The 25,204-nt window shown below is 35.1% G+C and overlaps 1 protein-coding gene across 1 annotated transcript in view; it reads right to left on the bottom strand.

The window, feature by feature from the left end:
* The window catches only part of SGCZ (sarcoglycan zeta), a 322,461-nt gene that overhangs the window by 141,394 nt on the left and 155,863 nt on the right, over nucleotides 1-25,204 (bottom strand). The window contains exon 2 of the mRNA XM_067721579.1: nucleotides 19,878-19,979. Coding sequence (XP_067577680.1) covers nucleotides 19,878-19,979 — 102 coding nt within the window. The remainder of the gene's footprint in view (nucleotides 1-19,877; nucleotides 19,980-25,204) is intronic.

Raw genomic sequence — 25,204 nt, forward strand, 5'->3', positions numbered from 1 at the left:
CACTAAAATATTTAATTCCCCACTACTGTTCCTGAGGCAAATTACCTCAAAATGCTTTCAGTAAATTGGAAAAAAATAAGAGATCCTTTGTGACTACTATGAATTTTAGCTACAGAGTAGACAGAGGTGAGGTATTGAATCTCACAGAAGCAGGATCTGCAGCAAACAGGACAGTTTCACTGCACAAATCTTAAAGGTGGCCAAACAACATGGATCGAAAAGGCAATAATTAGGAGTGGAGTTGGAGTGAAGATCCAGCCAGTATCAGACCAGGAAAGGTATACCCAGCAAGTACTCATGTAGCTAAAATTCTCCTGTCCCACTGTAAGGTGTGAATCAACTTTGATATACAAGGAAGTCATCATCATCATTCATTTATGGAACACTTATATGCTCACACACTGTATCTGGTTTATCTAGTTTTACTAATTACAACTATCTTGTTGAGATCTATGTATAAAATTCCCCAAATGTGCATATTATTTAAACCAAAACAAAAGAGTCTGTACACATTTTCCTTAGTTTCTCCACTGCTTGGTGAAGCTGATTAATGCTTTCTGATGAAAGAAAGGACAGGATTATGGAAGTTTGTAATACAATTTCTACCTGGATAGGAATTCAAATCTCACAAAGACTTTTGAAAAGTCTAATAACTCTTTTTCTGGAGTTAACTATAAATCGTTACCTGTTTACACTCAGATGTGCCTGTGTCTGATTTTTATTTTACTATTTTATAGAGCATGTGATACCAAATCTCATGGAAGCCTTTTACCAAAAGAATAAAATTTGGGCCTTTTCAATTGGTTTAACATAGAATCTAGAGTGAGAAATATTATTTCTCAGTGTTTCAACTTTTGTTCTTCTAAAATGAGAATAATTTTACTTGACATCAGTTTATTCAACTGGATGCTTCTATCTATTCAATGTATTATCTCTGCTCCCAAATCCATTTGAATAAATGTTAGAAAAATAAAACTACATTGAGGTGAATAAGTTGAAAGTTTGGGAAAACATTTGAAACTGATTACAATATTTATTTATCAAGTACTGCACACATAGTTTTTAAGTTATAACTTTATTTTGTTGTTCATCTGTCTCCTTTAGAAAACAGATTTTTAAGCACAACCAAGCATTTTCAGATGAAAATGATAACTTTGTAGCTGTGTGAACATTTTCAAAATCCTCTTTTCAAAGGCTGCCTTTCATTTAGAGCTCATTGATGTTTTCCCCCAATTGTTTAGAAATATCTGTCAACTGCTTTATGAGCACTAATTAAAAGAAGCCACTGATTTATAAAGGGTGATTTTTCAGACACATATATGTATATACACTCACACAGAAAGCCTCAAGGGAGTACAGAAAATGAAGTTATGCCTCTAAAATGTCTTCTCTTTCTCTAAGATTACAATTTAAAGGCACATACATGACTGTAATTGGACCAAAATGGGAGACAGGAGAGAATCTATTACACTCTTTTAATAACTGCTTTTTAAAATTTTTAAGTTAAATCAAGCTCTTAAAAAATACAAAACATTTTTATATAATCTTTCCCAAAAGGAAAATAAAATAACAACATCTGACATGAAATTTAAGCACTTCTGTGAAAGCACTGGATTGGGTATTTGGTATTTTCTCATGAGTTGATTGAACATATGATTTTGACAAATAAAAACTATGCTTCTAGGTGTTTAGTTTTCTTGTTTATCAAATGAGGTATATTTTATCTGCCCAGTATTTATTCAGAGAAGCTTCTATTATATATTTACATATGTATATATGCATATACATATATTTTTATATGTATTTTATATTTTTTATATTTTTTGGTTTCACACTTTAATTTTCTTACTTCTCTATGCACTGTTCATAGAGACATTTTTCTCCCCAAGAAAACATGATTCCCAAAGTTCTAACCCATACCTGGTGCTTCTGTCGCCCCAACTGCACTCAATTGTCATTCACTTAGAGAGTTTTGACCATCTCATCATGTGCTTGTTCCCTCACCTGTCCCTCCAGCTGTATGCTTTAATGAGCTACTATTTTCCAAAGGCCTGTAGTTATTTCCATCAAAATGTCTCTCTGCGAACTCAAGCTTCATCTGTCCCAAACTAATGCTATTTTTGCTAAGAAATACACTGAAACACTGACCTTAATATTTTTCTCCCTGCCTCAAATTATTCTGTATGTAACTGCCAGAATCTCATTCCTAAATAAAACTCTAAGTCACTTAAATGCTCAAAAAGTATTTAACAGCTCTCTAGCTTTCAGTGAGTAAAATCTAAATTCTTGATTCATATTCACAGGGACAGCTAGCATGACTTCATGTTTTCTTTCCAGTTTCAGCCATGTTTGTACTTCTTACTTTGACTCCTGTTCAAGCTCTCCCTCTGTCTAGTTTTCTCTTTCTATCTATCGTCTCATAAGACCCTCACCAAAGGCCATTAACCCTATGAGGCATTCAAAGGCCACTTTTGTCTGAGATAATTTGGGAAGCGAAATATTCTTAAATATAAAGTAAAACAAACTTATTTAAGATATCCACACATATTTTGGAAGTAGCATCTGCAAGGTATAATGTACCTCAATGTATTCTCAAATTAGCTAAAAAGCAAAGCCATAATAAGAAGTATTATATAAGGGAAACTAATTAACCCTAGCTAAAATATATATGAGGGGAATAACGTAAATACAGAGGATAGAGGTACTTTAAAAATAAAATGTAATTTTTCACTTATTTCACACAGAAACAAAATATCAAGATTAGAAATTCTAAATATTAAAAAGGACATGGGTTTGTTTAAAAACCAATATTATACACACTCGCACAGATACTGGACGTCCAACAGGCTAGAAGTCCTCTGATAATAAACTCTGAATACTCATATGGAAAAGCAAATGTTGCTTCAATGAACAACGAGTCAGTGGATTTATAGAAGTGCCACACTGAAATTATGTGCTCCAAATACATATATATATATATATTTTTTTTTTTATTTTGTGGTACGTGGGCCTCTCACTGCTGTGGCCTCTCCCGTTGTGGAGCACAGGCTCCGGACGCGCAGGCCCAGCGGCCATGCCTCACGGGCCCAGCCGCTCCGCGGCATGTGGGATCTTCCCGGACCGGGGCACGAACCAGCGTCCCCTGCATCGGCAGGCGGACTCCCAACCACTGCGCCACCAGGGAAGCCCCAAATACATATATATTTTTGTTACAACTGAATGACCCCAAAAAAGTTCCAACAAAGCAGAACACATCAACATCCTGAAACATCAGAGTCCTCTTGATTGTCAGTGGAAATAATGGATAACCAATTACATTCAGTAGCAAAATATCAATGAATATAATATTTTACTCTAAAAATAAAAGAGTATTTCTTCATGTTCATTTCATTATTGACTCAATCATTTTCAGTAATTACAATAATGTTAGAGACTGTTATTTTTTATCACTAGAATAATAAATGGAGTTGCATTATAGCTACATTGTTGATAGAAATTATTCACTTAGTTGGCCAAACAGTTAGTTTCTTTCCTAAATACATTTCTAAGACAATGAAATTTTCATTTCCACTCTATCATTTATTCTTTTTCCTATTTATTATTAGTATTTCTCTGAAACACTATAATGAAAATGACAATTCATATAGTCTGGTATAGTTTTAACATGGCTTTACATTTGTGAAAAAAGCAATAGTAAAATCATAAGGTCCCCTATAAATGATGCCACAAATCATTTTCAAATGAAAATAATAGGTATATTTTAATACCAGAAAAAACTAAAAAATATATATCTCATAATTATATGGCTCTACATCCCACTGCTATGGTAATGCACCATCCTTCTTGGGATTTATTTCACTTCCTAAAAAAGTGGCTAAAGTATTTAATAACTGTTCTCTATGGCTATAATTTCAAACTTTAGGATTATTTTAACTGGGTAAAATGAAAATTGTAACCATTCTGGAAATAGTACACCTATTCTCACATTAATTACGGATATAATTTGTTTATATCACAGTAATAAGACATTGCCTGATTAAAAAAATAAAAGAGAATCAAATTTCAGAGATTTGTAGCCTTAGTGAAATTTTCAATTAATCATAATTTAGGAAAGATAAACTGTCATAATTACATCAAAATCTATAATATTCATTAAATCAAGTGCTGAGACAAGTAGCGCATACAAGATATTATAATGATCTATCCTAGCTTAGGGTGCTTTATTGTATAAAGAGTCTAGATAAAATAGATTGGACATATATCTTATCTGCTGGTGCTTAACATAATATAAAGCCAAGCTATAAATCTTCAGAGGGAAATTAATGTCAACAAATAATCCACCAATATTACTATCATAAGGACAACATAATCACATAAATTCAAAGAGATGAATAATGATTAGCGTGATAGATGCCTTATGAATCATAGTAATGCCACATAAATTACATGTGTTGATTTGATCACAGGATCCAACATTTTAATAATTATATTGCTTATTTTAAAATTTCAGGAAAGAGTCAGTGCCTCAAAACTAAGGCTTTCAAAATAACTCAAATAAGCAGGTTGTCCATATCTTCAAATGTTATTCTTAGTTCTGAAATACGATAGAATAGCAAAAATCTAGGGATTTTACCTGATTTTAAGTGAAAAAAAAATCATCTCCATAAGTTTAAATTAAAATCTCCTTAAGTTTTAATTAAAAAAGTTCACTTTTTAAACAAATGCATAAGTACACAATTCAATCATTCATAGAAAGTGCGACTGATAAACTACAAAATAAAAACAGGCTATTAAATTATTAAGACAAGAAATGAGAGTCTTTGTGTTGGTTTGCAAAATGGTCACACATTTCTCCCATTGCTGTACGCTGCTTTGTGAAGTGTCTACTGTTCTACCAGGAACCAGTCAACTTTCCAGCCCTAGAATCTGGGCTCAGCCTTGTGACTTTTACTGGCTAATGGAAGCATTTGCACCACATTAGGGCTGCCCTCTCTTGCTGCTGGGAACCATTTGTCACCGTGTGATCAAGCTGGGGCTAACTTCCCACAGGAGGAGAGACCCCGTGGTGTACCATCTCAGCCCTCATAGCCAGCCGAGACACGCCTGTGAGGACATTCTAGATTAGCCAGCCCCAAGCCAGTTAGTACAAACTAGAAAAACAGCCTAGTGCTTCTTATTCACAACTTCGAGGGGAATAATAAAAATGTATGGTTCTATCGTATTAAGTTTTGAGCAAAAGCTTTTAATTTGCAGCGAAAGCTAGCTGGATCAGTCTTCATTATTGCTTTTATACAACTATTTTTCGTAACTATCATAACAACAAAAAAAGTCTACAAAACATGATCAGAGCAAAATAATAAGTTAAATGTGATGACATTATAGAATGACATAAAATTCTTAATCAAAAAATAATATTTTCTATGCTTCCCCATAGAAACTATATACTTTCCATTCATTTCATGGATTTTGAAATAATATACAAGGTTAGATGTTTGAGTGACTATTTAGCTAATTAATCAATACTCCAAATAAAATGTAAAGCACTTCAAATATTAAAATTAATTTCTCTACAAAAGCCTTTTACTTTACTGGATGATCTCCCAAGTTCTCTCTTTGATAATCTCTGCTACCCAGCATGCTCAGTAGTATTTTGATTCTAAATTCCTGATTTGGTTTGTGATGATCAAAAGAAGCCAATATGGCAAAAGTATGGTAAGCTGAGTGAAATACAACATGGCATGCTTATTGCAAATCATAGATAGATGAAGAGGACAAGAATGGCAGGATATTACACTGGTGCTGATTTTTTAAAAAAAGCAGTAAGTGAAGGCATTTGCATAAATTATGTTAAATTCCTCTTTTCCTACTTCAGGATACAATAAAAGTAAGGCAATTTGCAGTATTAGATCAAAATTAAACTTAGAAAAAGAATAGAAGAAAAGTAAAACAAACAAACAGGTATTAAATTGCTTTTTTATCTTCCACACGTACAGAGGATAAAAGACAAAAAGACGATGCAGCTTTATAGCAGCTTGTTTTAATAATTCACTTCTCAAATACTTTCTAGAAAGAAATGAAATGGCAAATAGTTACTAATTATACCTAAAATATATTGAAGGGGAATATTTTCAGTAATTGGCATTTCATGAAATAAGAAAAAGAGAAAATTCATGAATTTAACAAATACTTTATCAGGGAAATAAAAGAACACTGCTAAAATGACTTACTTTACTATTCACAACTAGAGCATAAGTAGGAGTGGAAGTAGTGAATATGGGACACAAAAAATATGGCATTTAATTAACTATTCCTCTTACTGTCTCTTTCCTTATTTCCTATTCATTCAAATTTTTTTTTTTTTTTTTTTTTTTTTTTTTTTTTTTTGCGGTACGTGGTCCTCTCACTGTTGTGGCCTCTCCCGTTGTGGAGCACAGGCTCCGGACGCGCAGGCTCAGCGGCCATGGCTCAAGGGCCCAGCCGCTCCGTGGCATGTGGGATCTTCCCGAACCAGGGCAAGAACCCGTGTCCCCTGCATCGGCAGGCGGACTCTCAACCACTGCGCCACCAGGGAAGCCCTATTCATTCAAATTTTAAGATTAATAATTTGTAACCTAGTTGAAGACTAGAAACATGTAATTCAGCTTCAGACTGGTGTCAGTGTCAAAGAAACAGTTCAGCGGAACAAAGTAAATTTTAGCAGTTCGGAACCTTTATTTGCACACCTTAAATCCATGAAAATAAAATCTGAATCTTTTTCTGCCGCATGCTTTTTTACAGAATCTGAAAAATATCTCTAATTCTTCCTAGATTTTCATTTTCTCTCTCCTTTTCTTCTCCTTTCCTAAATTACAGAGGTTGACCTAAACTTTATTTAGCAAAGAAGACTCTTTCTTCTTTAGTTTCGTAACTAAGGATAATTAATTACAAGATGCTCTTTGGCTCTGAGGAACAGTGTTAAAACTAGGGCCCTGAATTGAATTAAAATTGTTGTCCTGTGATATATGCATGTTGTAATAATTTTAAAAACACAAAGGTAACTAAGTTCAAATTGTTTCCTGTCTTTATGTTTAATTCCATTATCTTATCTAAATTCTCTTAACAAAATGATGGGCATTTTTCCGACTATTTTCCTTTCTTATAGAGAAATACATAAATTATTCTCATAGATGAAAGAATTTTTTGGTGGTTGCTTTTGAGAGGGAGGGAAAGAGAAAAAGAGGATGGACAGGAGAACAAGAAGGACTCAGCAATATGACAAAATACGTTTAAATAATAGGATGTCTAACATTTCATTGAAAATGGTTTGCATACCACAATGTAAACACTCCATCTCCTTAAGACATTAGTGAAGTCTTTACAGAAGAAAGAATTAGGTGTGAATATGTGTGCATGTTATAGAGAGTTTAAAAAGCAGGAAAATCTAGGAAATGACAGAGATCCATATTTGGGTAGATGTCATGGCAAAGGAAAGAACTTTCATGTCATATAGGGGAAAACAATTAAATGGTGACAGATACTGGGAGCCAGAGGACCTAAGCCCCCGGAAACAGAAATCTTATGGATATAACTGAATCATCCATAGGATACAGAACAAGAGTTGAAGCTACATATAGAAAATACTAAAGACTCAGCTGAAAAACTGTTGGAACTAATCAACGAATTCAATAAATTTGCAGGATATAAATCTCTCAAGTTTCTAAAAAGCAAGGTGATCAAAGGCAACATATGGATTCACTGTAATGAAAATGTTGCTTAGCAATGATAAAATCATAAAACCAAAATTATATTGAATGTAGTTTTTTATTTCTTTTCTTAATCCCTGGGAATTTCAGGATCTTGATGTGTCTTCATAGTTTGTGATAAAGATTATATATTTTGCCACAGATGTGCTTATTTAAAGCAAATTCTGATTTATAGGAGGCTGCTTATTACTTCAAAAGAGATTTCAATTGCTATGGAGATGGAAAATTAACAAGAAGAGATTATACCCTAAACCTTTCCTTTTTTTTTTTTATTAATTCAAGTCAAAGAAAAATCAGAGAAGGGTGGTGGAAGTATGTGAAAATGCAAAATCATGACTATAATAAATTACGAGGTTTTACAGTGATGAGGAAGCTTACTATGATAAAATATGGACAGTAAAGTAGTTATAGTATTAATATTTGTGATTGAATTTTATTATGATAGCTCTACAGAGAGTACAATGAGTAAAGTGTAGGGCAAGACTAAAGATGATATTGGTCAAAACCAGTGTTTTTCAAGCTAGAAGGCAAGAGTATTAAAGGTTTCACAGATTCCTGTCACAGATCAGGCAGCCTCTATGTCTGTTTGCTTTATCCTGCTTTTAGTTTTCGGTAATATTTTATTTGATGGAACAGTCCCATATCTACAAATCATTTATAAACCATCAATCCAGCTAAAAACAATATTTAATTTGTAATAACTGAGTAACAAATTTTAGTATTAAGATAGTGAATACTTCTATTTAAAACATTATGTATTTATCTGTGACTCAGTATAGTGCTTTTTAATAAAATTTCTATCACTCTTAGAAATATTAAAAGAATGATTATCTAACACATTAAAATGCAGTAACCCAAAATAAGGGGAAAGAGTGGAGAGCTTTTGTTATTTGCAAAAAACTGCATTTCATTAATTTGAAATACAGTAAACTAAGCAAATATAAGATAACACAGGCACTTTAGAGTTTCATTGCCTTGAGGATAAATTCCAAATTCCTTAGCATTCAAACCCTGCATGTGTGAAGCCCTAAGGTGCATTCCAAATCAATGTTTCTCTGCTCCTTTATATCCATGTTCGTCAAATATTTTTTGCTCACTCATTTCCTAAAATATTTTTTTAAACTATATGTCCTTGAATATTTTTAAGCTGATATTTGAAATATTTTTGGTTTCAAAAGTTTATTTTTCGCAAGGGATAAAATAGCTGACCCACATATTATATATGTATTTTAAATATATTTTTAGAATGCTCCAACTTTGTGGAGCCCTGCATTGAGCTTATCCAAATGACAGAACATGTTTGCCATATAACCTAATTCATCAGTAAACCCAGCCTTACTCTCTATCAGAAAAAATATTTGAATGTTTCATTTCAAATAAATATATTAATATTACCCCATGATAACTAACTTATTTTTTATTTATAATTCTAAGACAGAGGATTTTGCCATCCATATAACCTGGATGGATAGGCTTTTCCTTCAATTGTTCTTATCTAGTGACTAGTACTTTCTTCTCTCTACTTTTTTACACCTATCTGCCTACCTATCAATCTATCTATCTATAGTTTTACTTTTAATTCAGGTGTAATGTGTCCTCATACTCCCACTTTGTTTAGCCAACCACTCATTCCCCATTTTCAACTTTTTATGTCCTGAGCAATATATTTTTTAATGTAAAAACAAAGGATGGATGACAGTTATCTGTTACTTCTGAAAAATAATGGACGGGGCTTCCCTGGTGGCTCAGTGGTTGAGAGTCCGCCGGCCGATGCAGGGGACACGGGTTCGTGCCCCGGTCCTGGAAGATCCCACATGCAGCGGAGCGGCTGGGCCCGTGAGCCATGGCCACTGAGCCTGCGCATCCGGAGCCTGTGCTCTGCAACGGGAGAGGCCACAACAGTGAGGAAAAAAAAAAAAAAGTGCTCTGCAATGGGAGAGGTCACAACAGTGAGAGAGAAAAAAAAAAAAAGAAAAATAATGGACGTGGTAATGGTAGAGAAGTTGGAAGAAAGAGAAGTAGCAGCTACAGGGTCATTCTTGATCAAATTTAGGAACAAGTGCATTTGAAACTTGAGACTCAGGAAACAGATCTCGATGCATCAGTTCCCCATGGATAGTCTTGAAACACCCACAGGGGTATGCTTGCCTGGGTTTGAGACTGTTACCTCACAGGATTCCTCAATCCAACCAAATTGTTCTACTCCCTTTTTCCTGAAAAAAACTATGTCTTCTATAAACTATTTTCTTGCTCACAAATTATCTAATTCAGAATCAAAATCTCAATCATTCTTCAAAGTACAGCTCATATGCTTTCATATGGAAGCATACAAACTTGACCCATGGAGAGTTATTTAGTATGGAAGGCCCAAGTGAAAGTAAAAATATTGTCACGAAGATTGTTCCCATACTCAGTTCTCAGGCCTGACCTCTAAGGACAAGGAACTACAAAATAAAAAATAATGTGCTTCTCTTTTGTTCTAGGTTTGCTATCTCGTTATCTCACATCTTTTCTGGAGGAAGAAATAAGTGTAGGGCTAAGTGTGTATGTGTGTGTGTGTCTCTGTGTGTGTGTGTGTGTGTGTGTTTGGTAGAGAACAAGATGGGACACTACAGGTAATTGGTTTATGTGTTCGTTTATAAAAACAACTACATTTGAGGTAAGGAGGGAATCTTCATGTCTTTGTAAGGCTTCTGTAGGGTGTGAGAGATAACACCTGTGAGAGGACAATAGTATCATCTCTGGAAAAAATATATGGTAAGTAGAATTCCTTTTAGAACCTCCTACATTTTTTTAACTCCATGGATTACTGCATTTCTATAACCAAGCTCACCTACACTTATATATTTAGCAACATCAAACCATGTCCTAGCTTAATGAGGATTTCCTACCATGCTATTTTTTTGTCTTATTTTTAAACAAGATTCATTGTGTTCAAATTATTCACATTCTTTCTTCTGTGGGTCTAGCCCAGAACACCACACACAGAAAAAGAAATATGGATTTCCTGGAGAATATGTAAAAAAATTACTTTGGAGAATACGATGAATTGTTTTAAAAAAGTTTTTTAATTTGGTAATGAAAGATAATTTTTTTCATTTTGGACAAGTAATAAGACACATTTTTTTTTTTTTTTTTTTTTTTGCGGTACGTGTGCCTCTCACTGTCGTGGCCTCTCCCGTTACGGAGCACAGGCTCCGGATGCGCAGGCCTAGCGGCCATGGCTCACAGGCCTATCCGCTCTGCGGCATGTGGGATCTTTCCGGACTGGGGCACGAACCCGTGTTCCCTGCATCGGCAGGCGGACTCTCAACCACTGCTCCACCAGGGAAGCCCAATAAGACACATTTTAAATCAGTACTTAAAATGTATCTTCTGATAGCTCAAAGGTTTTAATTTTCCTTTCAAATAAAAATTTTCAATGGTCAAATGAGACTATCTATAGAGTTACCTAAGATATATTCTTCCTTTTACCTGGAATAATTTTTAATTTTATGAATTGCTTAAAAGCAATGAATCAGAATGGGGAATTTAGGTTTGAGTCATAGTATTAAGACTTTTCTTTGCACAACTTGAGACAGCTAAATTGCCATACGCAAATGAAGACAATATCTCCTCCTGTACAGCAGTATGAATTAAGGTAATATGTATAAAAATGCTTTGTAAATTGCAAAGTTTAATGTTCAGGATTATTAAACTATAGTGAGTAGTTACATAGGTGGTTTCAGTGTTTTCATCTTTTGACACATGGTTGAGGGGCATCTATGAACCACTTAAAAAACTGTATATAATTATTTATTTTTATCCTTGTATTTAGATATTTTCCTCAGCTTTGAGTGGATTTTACCAAAGATGTCTGAATTTACAAACACTGAAAAGCACTTTGTTGCACAAATTTGTGTTATCTTTCCTGTATTCACTACTAGTGTTCCTTAACCAGCATGTACACATAACCTCAAGAAAGAGGCTCAGATTAATTATTTGTAGACGTTTGTTAAATATAACAGAAGCTTAAGTTCATCAAAACTGAGGAATGTAAATTGGTACAGCCACTTGGAGAACAGTATGGAGATTCCTTAAAAAACTAAAAATAAAGCTACCATATGACCCTGCAATTCCACTCCTGGGCACATATCCATAGAAGACCGTAATTTGAAAGGATACATGCACCGCAATATTCATTGCAGCACTATTTACAATAGCCAGGATATGGAAACAACCTCAATGTCCGCTGATGGAAAAATGGATAAAGAAAATGTGGTACATATATACAATGGAATATTACTCAGCCATAAAAAGGAACAAAATAATGCCATTTGCAGTGATGTGGATGGACCCAGAGGTTATCATACTGAGTGAAGTAAGTCAGACAGAGAAAGATAAATATCATACGATATCACTTATATGTGGAATCTTAAAAAATGGTACAAATGAAGCTATTTACAAAACAGAAATTGAGTCAAATTTATTGTTACCAAGGGGGAAAAGGGGGGAGGGATAAATTGGGATTGACATATACACACTACTATATATATAAAATAGATAATTAATAAGAACTACTATTCTTATAGCACACAGAACTCTATTCAAAACTCTGTAATGACCTATATGGAATAGAATCTAAAATAAGAGTGGATGTATGTATATGTATAACTGACTCATTTTGCTCTACGTCAGAAACTAACACAACATTGTAAATCAACTATACTCCAATAATAAAAAAAATGAGGAACTTAAAGTCCTATTATTTCTAGTGCTGTCAGACTGTAAATATTTACAGTCATTAATTACTTAGAACAGCAGGTCTACAATTTACAGAGAGACAACTATAGAAGAAACTTTTGCAAAGACGAGGTGGATAGAACAAGTAGCAATGACTTGAGATGTGAGTTCTGGCTCACTTTCGAGTCCTCAGACCTTGGACACATCACTTAAATTACCTAAGTCTTGAGGTAAAGTATCGGCAAAATGGCAATAAAATTATCTGCTCTGTTCACCTCACAGGGTTGTTGCTTTGACATTTAGATATCTTTTCATGGAATCCACTGACTATATTAAATGAGAGAAATAATAAAAATTACATTGATAGATATCTAAAAATATGGAAAAAACATTGATTTCTGACTAGACTATAATCAAGCTAATAATGGATGGATTTTCAGACTTCATGTTACTTGACCCATCAGAAACAGTTCTTCACTCTATCAACTTGGAAACACTTTCTTCTCTTTCCTTTCAGGACACCATACTCTTTTGGTTTTCTTACTACTTCACCCATCTCTCCTTCTTAGTCTGTGGTTGGTTCTTGCACTTCTTTCCAAACTCTTCAATAATGGAGTGATGGATTATAGTGATTACAGATAGAATATTCGGTATTCTATCCACACTTACTGACATTCTTGTCTGATCTCATGTATTTAAATTAGATACATAGATAGATATAGATATTAATATTGATATAAAAATGTTTCTAATTTGTGTCTAGAGCTTATACCTCAAAATGAAAACTACACTCAGATAGCCACCTGTTAATGTGAAATGCCTACTTTTCTAGTAGACAAAGTTATCAGCTCCAAAACTGTGCTCAAAATCTTCCCCCACTCCCTACTTTGCCCCACATTGGCTAATAGTGACTACTCAGAACAAAAAACCTTGATACATATGTGATTCTCTCTTATTCTCACATCCCATTTGCAATGTGTTATCAAATCCTTACATTCTACTTTTAAAATATACTGTCTTTGATCATAATACTCATCACATAGTGAGGATTAAATATATACAAAGGATGAAAAATATGCAAAGGAGTTAGTATAATGTTTGGCTTTCATTAAAAATAATAAGCAATACTGTTTCTTGTGTTGGACTCTGTGGTAAAGGTTCTACCTCGTTTATATCTTCTAATAAAAACCATAACATTCTAGTCCCTAAAAATATTAGGGGCTACTATGAACTTTTGCAGATGATAAAAGTAAGGCACAGAGAGGTAAAATCAGGTAACAAGTCACAACTGCTAAGTAACAGAGCCAGGATTTGAAGCCAGGAATTGGACTTCAGAAATTTACTCTATGCTGAATGTTAGCTAGTGTTAAAAACCATTATCTGTCGAACAGCCACAAAAATGATTTGAAATATAATAGAAATGAAAAACTTTCAAGAAAATGGCCAGCTTACATTCACAACACCAAAAGGAACAGTTTTTCTCCACAAGCACAAAGGTGAAGAGAAAACGGAATGGAAAACCCATTCCCATACACAATATGAACCATAAAGTGATTGACAAGAAACTTGTAATGCTTATATGAAAAAGAATGTTAAGAAATGTTCCTGAGCAACACAAAGTAAGTTTTCAAAAGAAAAAAAAATCAGGAGAGAAGCCATATTTCTAGATAGAAAAATCTCAAAACTATAAAGATGTCAATTTTCTCAAATTAAATGCAACCATAATTAAGTTTCCAATTGGAGTTTTTATGAAACTTGACAGCTGATTATTAAGTTCATTTGGAAGAGAAAATGCACAATAGTCAAAAGGTTTTGAAAAAGAGCAATAAAAAAGAACTTGCTGTAACAGTTCCTTAAAGTTACAGTTTGGTTTTAGTCCAAATATATCAATAGAACAGATAGAGGGGCCATAAATAAATCTATGTACACTTAAGAATGTAGTATATGAGGAAAGTTGTACTACAAATCAGCGATGGGAAAAATGGACTATTCAAATTATGGTATTGGGGGCTATTGGTCATGAAGGAAATAAAAAAGGAAGGAAGGAAGGAAGGAAGGAAGGAAAGAAGAAAGGAAGCTTTCTTCCATCGCTTGCATTACCGCCTGAGCTCTGCCTCCTGTCAGCATTATGATGATCTGTATAATTATTTCATTATATATTACAGTGTAATAATAATAGAAATAAAGTGTACAATAAACATAATGCACTTGAATCATCCCGAAACCATCCCCCTGCTACCCTGGTCCATGGAAAAACTGTCTTCCACAAAACTGGTCTCTGGTGACAAAACAGTTGGGGACCACTGCTATAGATATTAACTTACTTGTATTCAGAGGAAACATACAAAGTTTAAAATAATTAAAGAAATTATGATAGCTGTGGAGGACAAAGAAGATCCAACATAAGAATTATTGCTTTCTCTGAAAACCTTAACAAATGTAACTGAAAGATATTGAATGATATAATATAGAAAAGGTTCATGAAATGAAAGAAATGAAATGGCAAAAATGTACCAGACATCCAGGTAGAACGTGCCTGTCATCAACAGGAGAAAAATACCAGACTTGCCTGAGACTCTTTATGGCAATATTCAGTGCTAGAATTCCACAGAGCAATGAGCTAACAGGAAAAGAAGGGATGAACCGTTAATAACATTCCAGAAAAGAATAAAGACAACAGTCAGACACCTTTCCCATGCAATATTTCAAGTATCAGCAAACAAACACACAAAACTAATTAACAATGAAATACAAGAAAGGAAGGAATGATTTGAATAATGAACTCAGCCCTGGAGAATCCATAAAAAAAGGACTGGTGGTGAGGATGGCAGGCATCTGTATTGTGAATTAAGACCAAAGTGCCAAGGCAATTAAATTTGCAGAACAGAATGTAAATATTATGAACGCTGACAAAGTTAAAATCATATAATTATCAGAAAAACCTGAAAATGAATAGGAGTGAAGACAAACTGGAGGGAAGCTAATCACCCCAAATTGCACTGCAGGGAGTTAATGAACACCATCTGAAATGAAAACATGGAGCTAATGCATCCAACTTCCTAATGGTTTTCATTGTCTTTTATTCTTAACCATAAAGACAGTTAAAAAAACCCATTTGTGTGGTAAAAAGATATTAAAGGTCAGCAATTCTTTCCAATTTATGTCAGTTTATGTTTCTTCTATTTAATTATGTATAATATACTAATTATAAATAGCAGGTACATGTCTCCCTATATATTTATCTTTTTTATTTGTGCAAATATATAATTATATAACTGTCATGATGTTCACCATATGTTAACAGGTTTTTTTCTTGAGTGTAAAGATTTTGGGATGATGTGTGTGTTGTGTGTGTTTTAACTTGAATAAAGACATTACAGTAAATAATAAAGTTCATCAGTATTAAACAACTGAATGTGAAATAATAAGAATGATAATAATAAAAAGATTATAGAAGCTTGCAGATATCTATTTATGATTGGTTTGCATGGGAGAAAGAAACCTGCATAGAAGAGATTTGCCAAGGTAGCTGGAGGACACAGGGTCAGGAGATTTATCATGTTGTGTAACCAGGGAAGAGGTTTGCTGAACTTGCCTGTCTCCATGGCTTTCTGTCTGAATTATATAAAGAAGAATTGAACACAGGAGATGAAAAACTGATTGTAACCAAGAACCCAGTTAGTATCACAGCTCTGAAGCCAAGTGAAATGACTGGAAGTGAAGAGAGGGTAGAACATTGCTCACAGCTCTGCTAACACAGGAATCCTAAAAAAAATGCAGACTTCTTTGTTTTGCTGTGGAGTTACAGGAACTGGAATTATGTGGTAGCCATTCCCCTGACACAATTATCAATCTGTCATGCAGGATGCTGGGATGAGGGGCAATAGTGAGGTACCACCTTAACTGAGGATCCTTAAATGGAAAAAAATAAGAGAGGTATTCAGCTAATATCAGATGAAGTTGGATAATACTTAAGATAGTCCTAGAGAACTAATGATGCAATTTTTTCCTGGTAACAATCAGTGAAATATAATCTAACCACCTGAGCACTCTGAATTCATGAAACCTTGAGAAACTTTTCAATTACATTAAAAAACTGGTGATTACAAGTCCTAATTTCCTGATACTTCAAATATTTAACCTAAAGTTAGACCACATGCATTAAAGACCCATTCAGAACGTTATAATACATGCAAGGTCAAATTCCAAGTTCTTTGAATATTTTGTATCTAAAGAAAACTATATATTTAACTTCACAAATGTTCAGTGAGTACCTACTCTCTGAAAATAATGTTAATTTTGAAGATGCATTGAATTCTAAGATACTTTAAACATAGAATATGTTTTTCTGTGTGCTGATATGATCAACCACATAAAAAGGTTTTTTTTTTTTAAAGCATGAATAAGACAGTAAACTGCATTGGATAATAATAAAATTTCAAATATCTATAGAAATTTGGTGGTGGAGACAGCCAACTACCCTACAGTTAGCTTGTAGGGTAGAAACAGCCCATGGTTTATTAAGTTAGGAAGCTAGGTGTGTGTGTCTGTGGGCAACTGCATTTTCTGACCAATAGAAATGTATTACATTTCCATGTATAGTATTAAATAAATACCTATGTAACCAGAAAATAATTTTAAATAAGAAAATTATTTCAGAGTGGAATACTGGCTAAATAGAAAGAAGGCAATCCACTGGCATTAGTGCAGGAAAACACACACACAAACACACACACAAATCAAAACTGCAGGAAAAAAAACTGCACAAATCAAAATTGTTTGTACACTACTATTTTTCTCAGCTTAACTGAATCTTTGTAAGTACCTGTTGAATTTAATAGATTTTATCTTATCTACAGGAATTTTGACATTTTATCATAAAAACACTTGAATACATGAAAATGTGTGGAAAGACTGGACTAAGTGGAATTAAAAAAATAATGTAAAACCTCATCTCTACTAGTATTACTGAATTTGTTGTGTTCTTTCTTAACCTAAGAATCACGTATTTTGATAAGTTTCTGCCAAACTCACTTTATTAATGAGAAAACTAAGGCTCAGGAACATTGTGGCTGGCTTTTTGAAACACTGAATAAACTTCATGGCAGAGAAAAAAAAACTGCATGCATTCATGGACAAGAGAATCCTAAAATGGGGACTGCTTATAAAAGATATATTTCTCTTTATTTTAAATATTTATTTTTTTGTGTGGTATGTGGGTAGAGATATTTCCACGGAATAAATGAGTCTCCTTCTTTTTCTGTTCTCAAACCAGTCCTCCCGTCTGACTGCTGATGGAACATGCTGCCACCTGCCTGGTTTGTATCATGCTTCGCAGTTACTGAGAGGCAAATGATAACGAGAGGAGAAGCGACAGGACAGGGGATGTGAAAGGGAGCATATAGATTTCCATCAATACGGTGAGTTTTAGAAATGCTTGTGAACAGGCTTCCCTGGTGGCGCAGTGGTTGAGAGTCCGCCTGCCGATGCAGGGGACACATGTTCGTGCCCCGGTCCAGGAAGATCCCACCTGCCGCGGAGCGGCTGGGCCCGTGAGCCATGGCCGCTGAGCCTGCGCGTCCGGAGCCTGTGCTCGGCAACGGGAGAGGCCACAACAGTGAGAGGCCCGCGTACCGCAAAAAAAAAAAAAAAAAAAAAAAAAAAAAAAGAAATGCTTGTGAACTTTCCCAGGGATAAAGGTTAGAAAGCCCATCTGCCACCACCTCACATTTTAATGCTATAACATCAGTGAATTCTTTCTTATTTGGTCCATAGTTGGAGTCAACATACATCCCCGTTTCCCAGGAGTATCCTCGTTTACACCTGTTGCTTGCCCTCAAAAATGTTCCTACTAAGAAGGTAAATTCTATGACCCTCCTGCTGGCAGAGGGCTCCACAATCCTTCTCTAAACTGTACTCCCAGGAAGCTGCTCCAAATTGGTCTAAAATGGCTTTGAAGATAAATCTTTTTTTTTTTTTTTCTTGCCGTCCCCAGACTTATCAATAGGATATACTTTCAAAGAAGTTCCCGCCTATGATGACTCTCACCTTTGTCCTATGTTAAGTACTGTTTTTATTTCCAAGTATGAGTTTTCATTTCTTCAAATATGAAACTGCTTAGTGGTGTGAAACACAAGAAGGAACCAGAAAATAACAGAGTGGTGATAACTTCCAGTCAAGGGGAAGATGCTAATATGTGTAAGCATGCTATAGTTTTTCAGTTTTCCTAACAATCAAATCAAATAAAAACACCAAACCTTTTATTTTAGGTTTAATTAGTTTTGATAGTTTAATCAGTAAGGTCAGGTGTTCATACATGTGTCTATTGTATTATTTATTCTCTGACCTAAATCCAGAAAGTAATCTTAATAAAAAATTTCCAGTACCCAGAGCAGCAGTCAATAGAGTATATTAGGAAGCTCTGCAAGTTCACACGTAACAAAATAAAATTTAAACTTAATATAATTATCCTAATTAAAGTTTTTATGAAAAAGAATCCTTTGTTCTGTGTTCACTTTGATATTTAAGGGAAAAATAGCCTCGAAGCAAATTATAAAATTTTGGCTTACTATGCAACTCATTTGCTAAAATATTGCTAATATTAAAACATTCTAGTCGAAAATACACTTTCATATTTATGAAATAAGGTTAGTAATCTTTCCATGTTTTATATAACAATCTTTCTAATTATTCTGTTTCACTAAATTTATTTCCGCACATACACACATATCCCAGGGGAAAGCCTATTACATTTGAAAGAGTCTAGTGAGATTCTGATGTACCAAAGATACTACCTTCTGAGAAATAACACACTTAAGCCAAAATGAACAATGTCTAAGCTATAATGTTTTGAGTTTTAGCATGCTGCTAGGTGATAAAACACACATAGCACACATACATACACACATACATTTGAAAGAATAAATATTCTTACTGGTTTTAAATAATGTACATCCAGAAATAAAGTTAATTTCTGTACTAAGACTTTTTGTCACCACTTTTAGAAAATGCATGTCCGTTAAAGCTGAAAAGATGTAAAATACATTGAATTAATATCATTTATTCAAGTCAAGGTTCTTGCAGAAATTACTCAAAATATGTTAAATGCCCCTTTTGGAATTAATATAACTGGATTTTTAAGGTCCATCCATTGAAAACAGAAGGGCATATTTTAGAGACTAACAAAAGCAACGCTGCAGTTTAATTGGAAATGGCTCTCTAATTTGTCAGTTTGAAATTAACTTCTCCACTGGTTTTTCAATTGTTTCATTGTTTTGATTTCTTCAAATAAGTCTTTAGCTTAAAATAACTAAATGCATACTGAAGAGATAAGGGGTATCTGTCCTCCTATTTTAAGCTAAAACATAACCTCTAAATTATCTTTTACAGTAAGCCAAAGCCAGTATCACATACCTTTCGGGAATGAATTTCTTTCACATACAATGGAAGTAGAAACTCAGATATACCTTCAAGTCGGATTCCCTTCTTGGTGACTCTCAGATTTCCCATACCATCCTACAAGCAATGAAATATAGTTCACTTTTAGGTTAATTAGAGAATGAATAACTGGCCATAATTTTCTTAGGCCTAAGTTGAGAAAACAGTAAGCTCAAATCAGTGATGATTTAAGGAAAATGAGAGGCTGAATCTACTTAATGAATGATTGCAGCCGTTTGCATGCATATGGTGGGCTCTGTTTAAAATGAACAAGGAAAGAGGATTATAAAGGACCTAGTATCTCTTTCAAGTTCTAACAGAGACTGGGACTCATCTGTGAATAAATCCTGTACTTTCTTCATGCATCAATCCTTTTAACTATTTATTAGGTAAAATGATACTTACTACCTGATTATTGAAAACAACTTTGCAGAGAGATCTAGTATTATTTTTACATGACAGTTATACACATATTTCTACTACAATCAAATAGTCACATTTGTACAAGCAATAAATGATTGACTAGTGTAAGTAAGAATGGTGTCCCAGTGTTTTAACCATGGGTTAATCATACATCCTTTTCTTTAGAAAATAATACTCTATGAGGAGGGTAAAACAGTACACAAATAATATTTATGAGACAAAAAGTAAAAATAGTAAGAACATGGGAATTAAAGAAAGGAGAATTCACATCTGGTTGGAGAGTAAACCATTTCTCATGGAAGATACTGACTACGATAAAGGCCTTAAGAATACGGAGTTTCAACAGAAGATGTCCCTAGAGGGAGGAACAAAATGACCATTCTGGTCACAATTAGGAAATAGCATGCCATCCAAACTGGCTCATGGAATATTGTGAGCAAAAACAACTGGGAGTATGTTTTGAGGCCAGAGAAAGAAAAGCCATGAATGCAAACTAAGGGGTCTGTATGTACAACAGCGTCCAAGAGAAGGAATGTAAAAAGTTCACGAATAGCTCAGTGGCTTGAAACGATCAGAGTTATGCTTTAAGATGAAACTGGTAGAAGTACTATGTGGAGCTATCTGACAGAGTATCAATAATAATGCACACCTTGGTAATAAGTGTGAGAAGTGTGGTGGAAGAGCAACCTTCAAGACCTGGTGACTAATTTTATCTGGAGATACTGAAAAGAGGGCCATTTATGACTGACCCAAGGTTTCACAACTATGACTATGTAAGGATATGTAGTGATTTTTACACTTGGACTAGTAAAATTTGTAGGCTCAATGGAAAAAATAAGTTCAGCTTTGAACTTTCTAACTTTGGACTTTCTAACTACTTCCAGTAGCAACACTGGAAAAAAGAATTTTATCCATCAACCAACGCATCTGTAGAAAGCAGGCTGGGGTGTGACAGTTGCTTAAGTCTCGCTTGAATCTATCATGATGGATGAGCAAGTCCTGTGTGGAAAAAATGTATATAAAACCAAAGAGGGACTCCTAGATAACGCCTAGGTCTGTGGCTTGGAAAGACATATTTTCTACCTCCAGGGAGGCTGGGATTAGTAGAAGAGGAAAGGCAAGAGATTATGATAGCCAGCCTCAACCCTCTGCTCTGACCTCAAAAGAAAGCCAAAGAAGAAGTAGAACGATGAATAGAATTTTGAGTAAGAACTGAAGAACTTTTTTTTAAACTCAGACAAAGAAAAGGACTAAGAAGACCGAGAGAAATATTTTGAGGTGGTGAGATCTGTCTTCTCATGGAAGGAGAAAGGAATTGATTCTGGTTGAACTGAATTTGGGATGAGACAGAGGAATTCACTTCTTGAGCTTGAACTTCTTGTCAGCTTAAACTTAAAGCTGACACTAGAAATGCCTAAAAGTTTTTAAAAATAAGAAAATTTCAAGCATCTCTGAAGACAAATTCTGATGGGAAAATAGGCCTACTTTTGTTTCTCTCAGAGCTAGTTTACACCAGTTTTATAATATCCTCTCTCACTTTTGAAACTGAAGTGTCTCTGATATAGACATTAATTACAGGGTTGCTCATTCACTGGCTCTAATTAGTTTTGCAACATTATGCAACAGAAACAGGCAGAATTAACAGTGAGAGAGATTCAAAACTGAGGATTTACTAGACAGGAGTGGCAGAAAGTCATAGGTACGTGGTGTTCTAAAGTAACAAAAAAATGATGCCCCTTAAAAGGCTATTATTTTTTTCTTGTTGGATAAAGCCAGAACAGTTGTGTCTGGCTGCAAAAATAGCACAGGGTAAAGAATAGCAACAGATGATAAATTAATCATCAAGTTCAATAGGAGTTAAAAAAATACGAGAAATGCTAAGACAGGTTTATCATCAGAAAATGGAAACTCAGATTTTGAGATCTTGAAGGTGAGAACATTTCCGGACATGAGGTCCAGAGAACACCTGAGGAGTGGCTGCAGATGTAGACTGGAGACACAACCCTGTATATTGCACAGAGCCTAGAATAATAGTACATGTAAAGTGATGTGTGGCTTTAAAATACTATTTTGTTTCAGAGGGATTTTCTTGGCTAAATCTCACACACTGACTGTCCATGTATATTCTCAAATCCCTGCCTAAAGGAAATGTCCGGGAGTGCTCTCCATGGAGTTGCTTTGCAAATGTTTAAGGCAAATATTAGACTATCTCAAGTAAAGAGAAACAAATTCTATCATGAATGTAATTCCCAGTTCAATATTAATCTTAAAAAATGTTTTTATAAGATGGCTAAAAATAAAAGAATTGGACATCCAAAGTTAAATGTGATATTACCTATGCTATATGCATATTCAATTTTGGAAAGTTTTGATTCTTAAGCTCAGTGTTTTCTTCTTATATTTTCTATATAACATAAAATGTGTGGCTTCCCTGGTGGCGCAGTGGTTGAGAGTCCGCCTGCCGATGCAGGGGACACGGGTTCGTGCCCCAGTCCGGGAAGATCCCACATGCCGCGCAGAGCGGCTAGGCCCGTGAGCCATGGCCGCTGAGCCTGCCCGTCCGGAGCCTGTGCTCCGCAACGGGAGAGGCCACAACAGTGAGAGGCCCGCGTACCGCAAAAAAAAAAAAAAAAAAAAGTGGCGGCAGATATACAGTTATATTTCATTTATTTAATTAAAAAAATTTTTTAACATCTTTATTGGAGTATAATTGCTTTACAATGGTGTGTTACTTTCTGCTTTATAACAAAATGAATCAGATATACATAAACATACGTCCCCATATCTCTTCCCTCTTGCATCTCCCTCCCTCCCACCCTCCCTATCCCACCCCTCTAGGTAGTCACAAACCACCGAGCTGATCTCCCTGTGCTATGCGGCTGCTTCCCACTAGCTATCTATTTTACATTTGGTAGTGTATATATGTCCATGCCACTCTCTCACTTTGCCCCAGCTCATCCTTCCCCCTCCTCATATCCTCAAGTCCATTCTCTAGTAGGTCTGCATCTTTATTCCCGTCTTGTCCCTAGGTTCTTCATGACCCTTTTTTGTTTGTTTGTTTAGATTCCATATATATGGGTTAGCATAGGTATTTGTTTTTCTCTTTCTGAACTTACTTCACTCTGTATGACAGACTCTAGGTCCATCCACCTCACTACAAATAACTCAATTTCGTTTCTTTTTATGGCTGAGTAGTATTCCATTGCATATATGTGCCACATCTTCTTTATCCATTCATCTGTTGATGGACACTTAGGTTGCTTCCATGTCCTGGCTATTGTAAATAGAGCGGCAATAAACATTGTGGTACATGACTCATTTTTTTTTTTTTTGCGGTATGCCGGCCTCTCACTGTTGTGGCCTCTTCCGTTGCGGAGCACAGGCTCCGGATGCGCAGGCTCAGCGGCCATGGCTCACGGGTCCAGCCACTCCGCAGCATGCGGGATGCTCCTGGACCGGGGCACAAACCCGCGCTCCCTGCATCAGCAGGTGGACTCTCAACCACTAAGCCACCAGGGAAGCCCTACATGATTCTTTTTGAATTATGGTTTTCTCAGGGTATATGCCCAGTAGTGGGACTGCTAGTTCGTATGGTAGTTCTATTTTTATTTATTTAAGGAACTGCCGCCATACTGTTCTCCACAGTGGCTGTATCAATTTACAATCCCACTAACAGTGCAAGAGGGTTCCCTTTTCTCCACACCCTCTCCAGCATTTGTTATTTGTAGATTTTTTGATGATGGCCATTCTGACTGGTGTGATGTGATACCTCATTGTAGTTTTGATTTGCATTTCTCTAATGATTAGTGATGTTGAGCATTCTATCATATGTTTGTTGCAATCTGTATATGTTCTTTGGAGAAATGTCTGTTTAGGTCTTCTGCCCATTTTTGGCTTGGGTTGTTTGGTTTTTTTGATATTGAGCTGCATGAGCTGCTTGTAAATTTTGGAGATTAATCCTTTGTCAGTTGCTTCATTGGCAAATATTTTCTCCCATTCTGAGGGTTGTCTTTTCGTCTTGTTTATGGTTTGCTTTGCTGTGCAAAAGCTTTTAAGTTACATTAAGTCCCGTTTGTTTCCTTTTGTTTTTACTTCCATGTCTCTAGGAGGCAGGTCAAATAGGATCTTGCTGTGATTTATGTCAAAGAGTGCTCTGCCAATGTTTTCCTCTAAGGGTTTGATAGTCTCTGGCCTTACATTTAGGTCTTTAATCCACCTGGAGTTTATTTTCGTGTATGGTGTTAGGGAGTGTTCTAATTTCATTCTTTTACATGTAGCTATCCAGTTTTCCCAGCACCACTTATTGAAAAGGCTGTCTTTTCTCCACTGTATATTCTTAGCTGCTTTATCAAAGAGAAGGTGACCATATGTGCGTGGGTTTTTCTCTGGGCTTTCTATCCTGTTCCATTGATCTGTATTTCTGTTTTTGTGCCAGCACCATACTGTCTTGATTACTGAAGCTTTGTAGTATAGTCTGAAGTCAGGGAGCCTGATTCCTCCAGCTCCATTTTTCTTTCTCAAGATTGCTTTGGCTATTCGGGGTCTTTTGTGTTTCCACACAAATTGTGAAATTATTTGTTCTAGTTCTGTGAAAAATGCCAGTGGTAGTTTGATAGGGATTGCACTGAATCTGTAGATAGTTTGGGGTAGTATAGTCATTTTCACAACGTTTATTCTTCCATCCAAGAACATGCTACATCTCTCCATCTGTTTGTATCATCTTTTCTTTCACCAGTGTCTTATAATTTTCTGCAAACAGGTCTTTTGTCTCCTTGGGTAGGTTTATTCCTAGATATTATATTCTTTTTGTTGCAATGGTAAATGGGAGTGTTTCCATACTTTCACTGTCAGATTTTTCATCATTAGTGTATAGGAATGCA

This window comes from Pseudorca crassidens, chromosome 21 (assembly GCF_039906515.1).
Source record: "Pseudorca crassidens isolate mPseCra1 chromosome 21, mPseCra1.hap1, whole genome shotgun sequence".
Lineage (NCBI taxonomy): Eukaryota > Metazoa > Chordata > Mammalia > Artiodactyla > Delphinidae > Pseudorca > Pseudorca crassidens.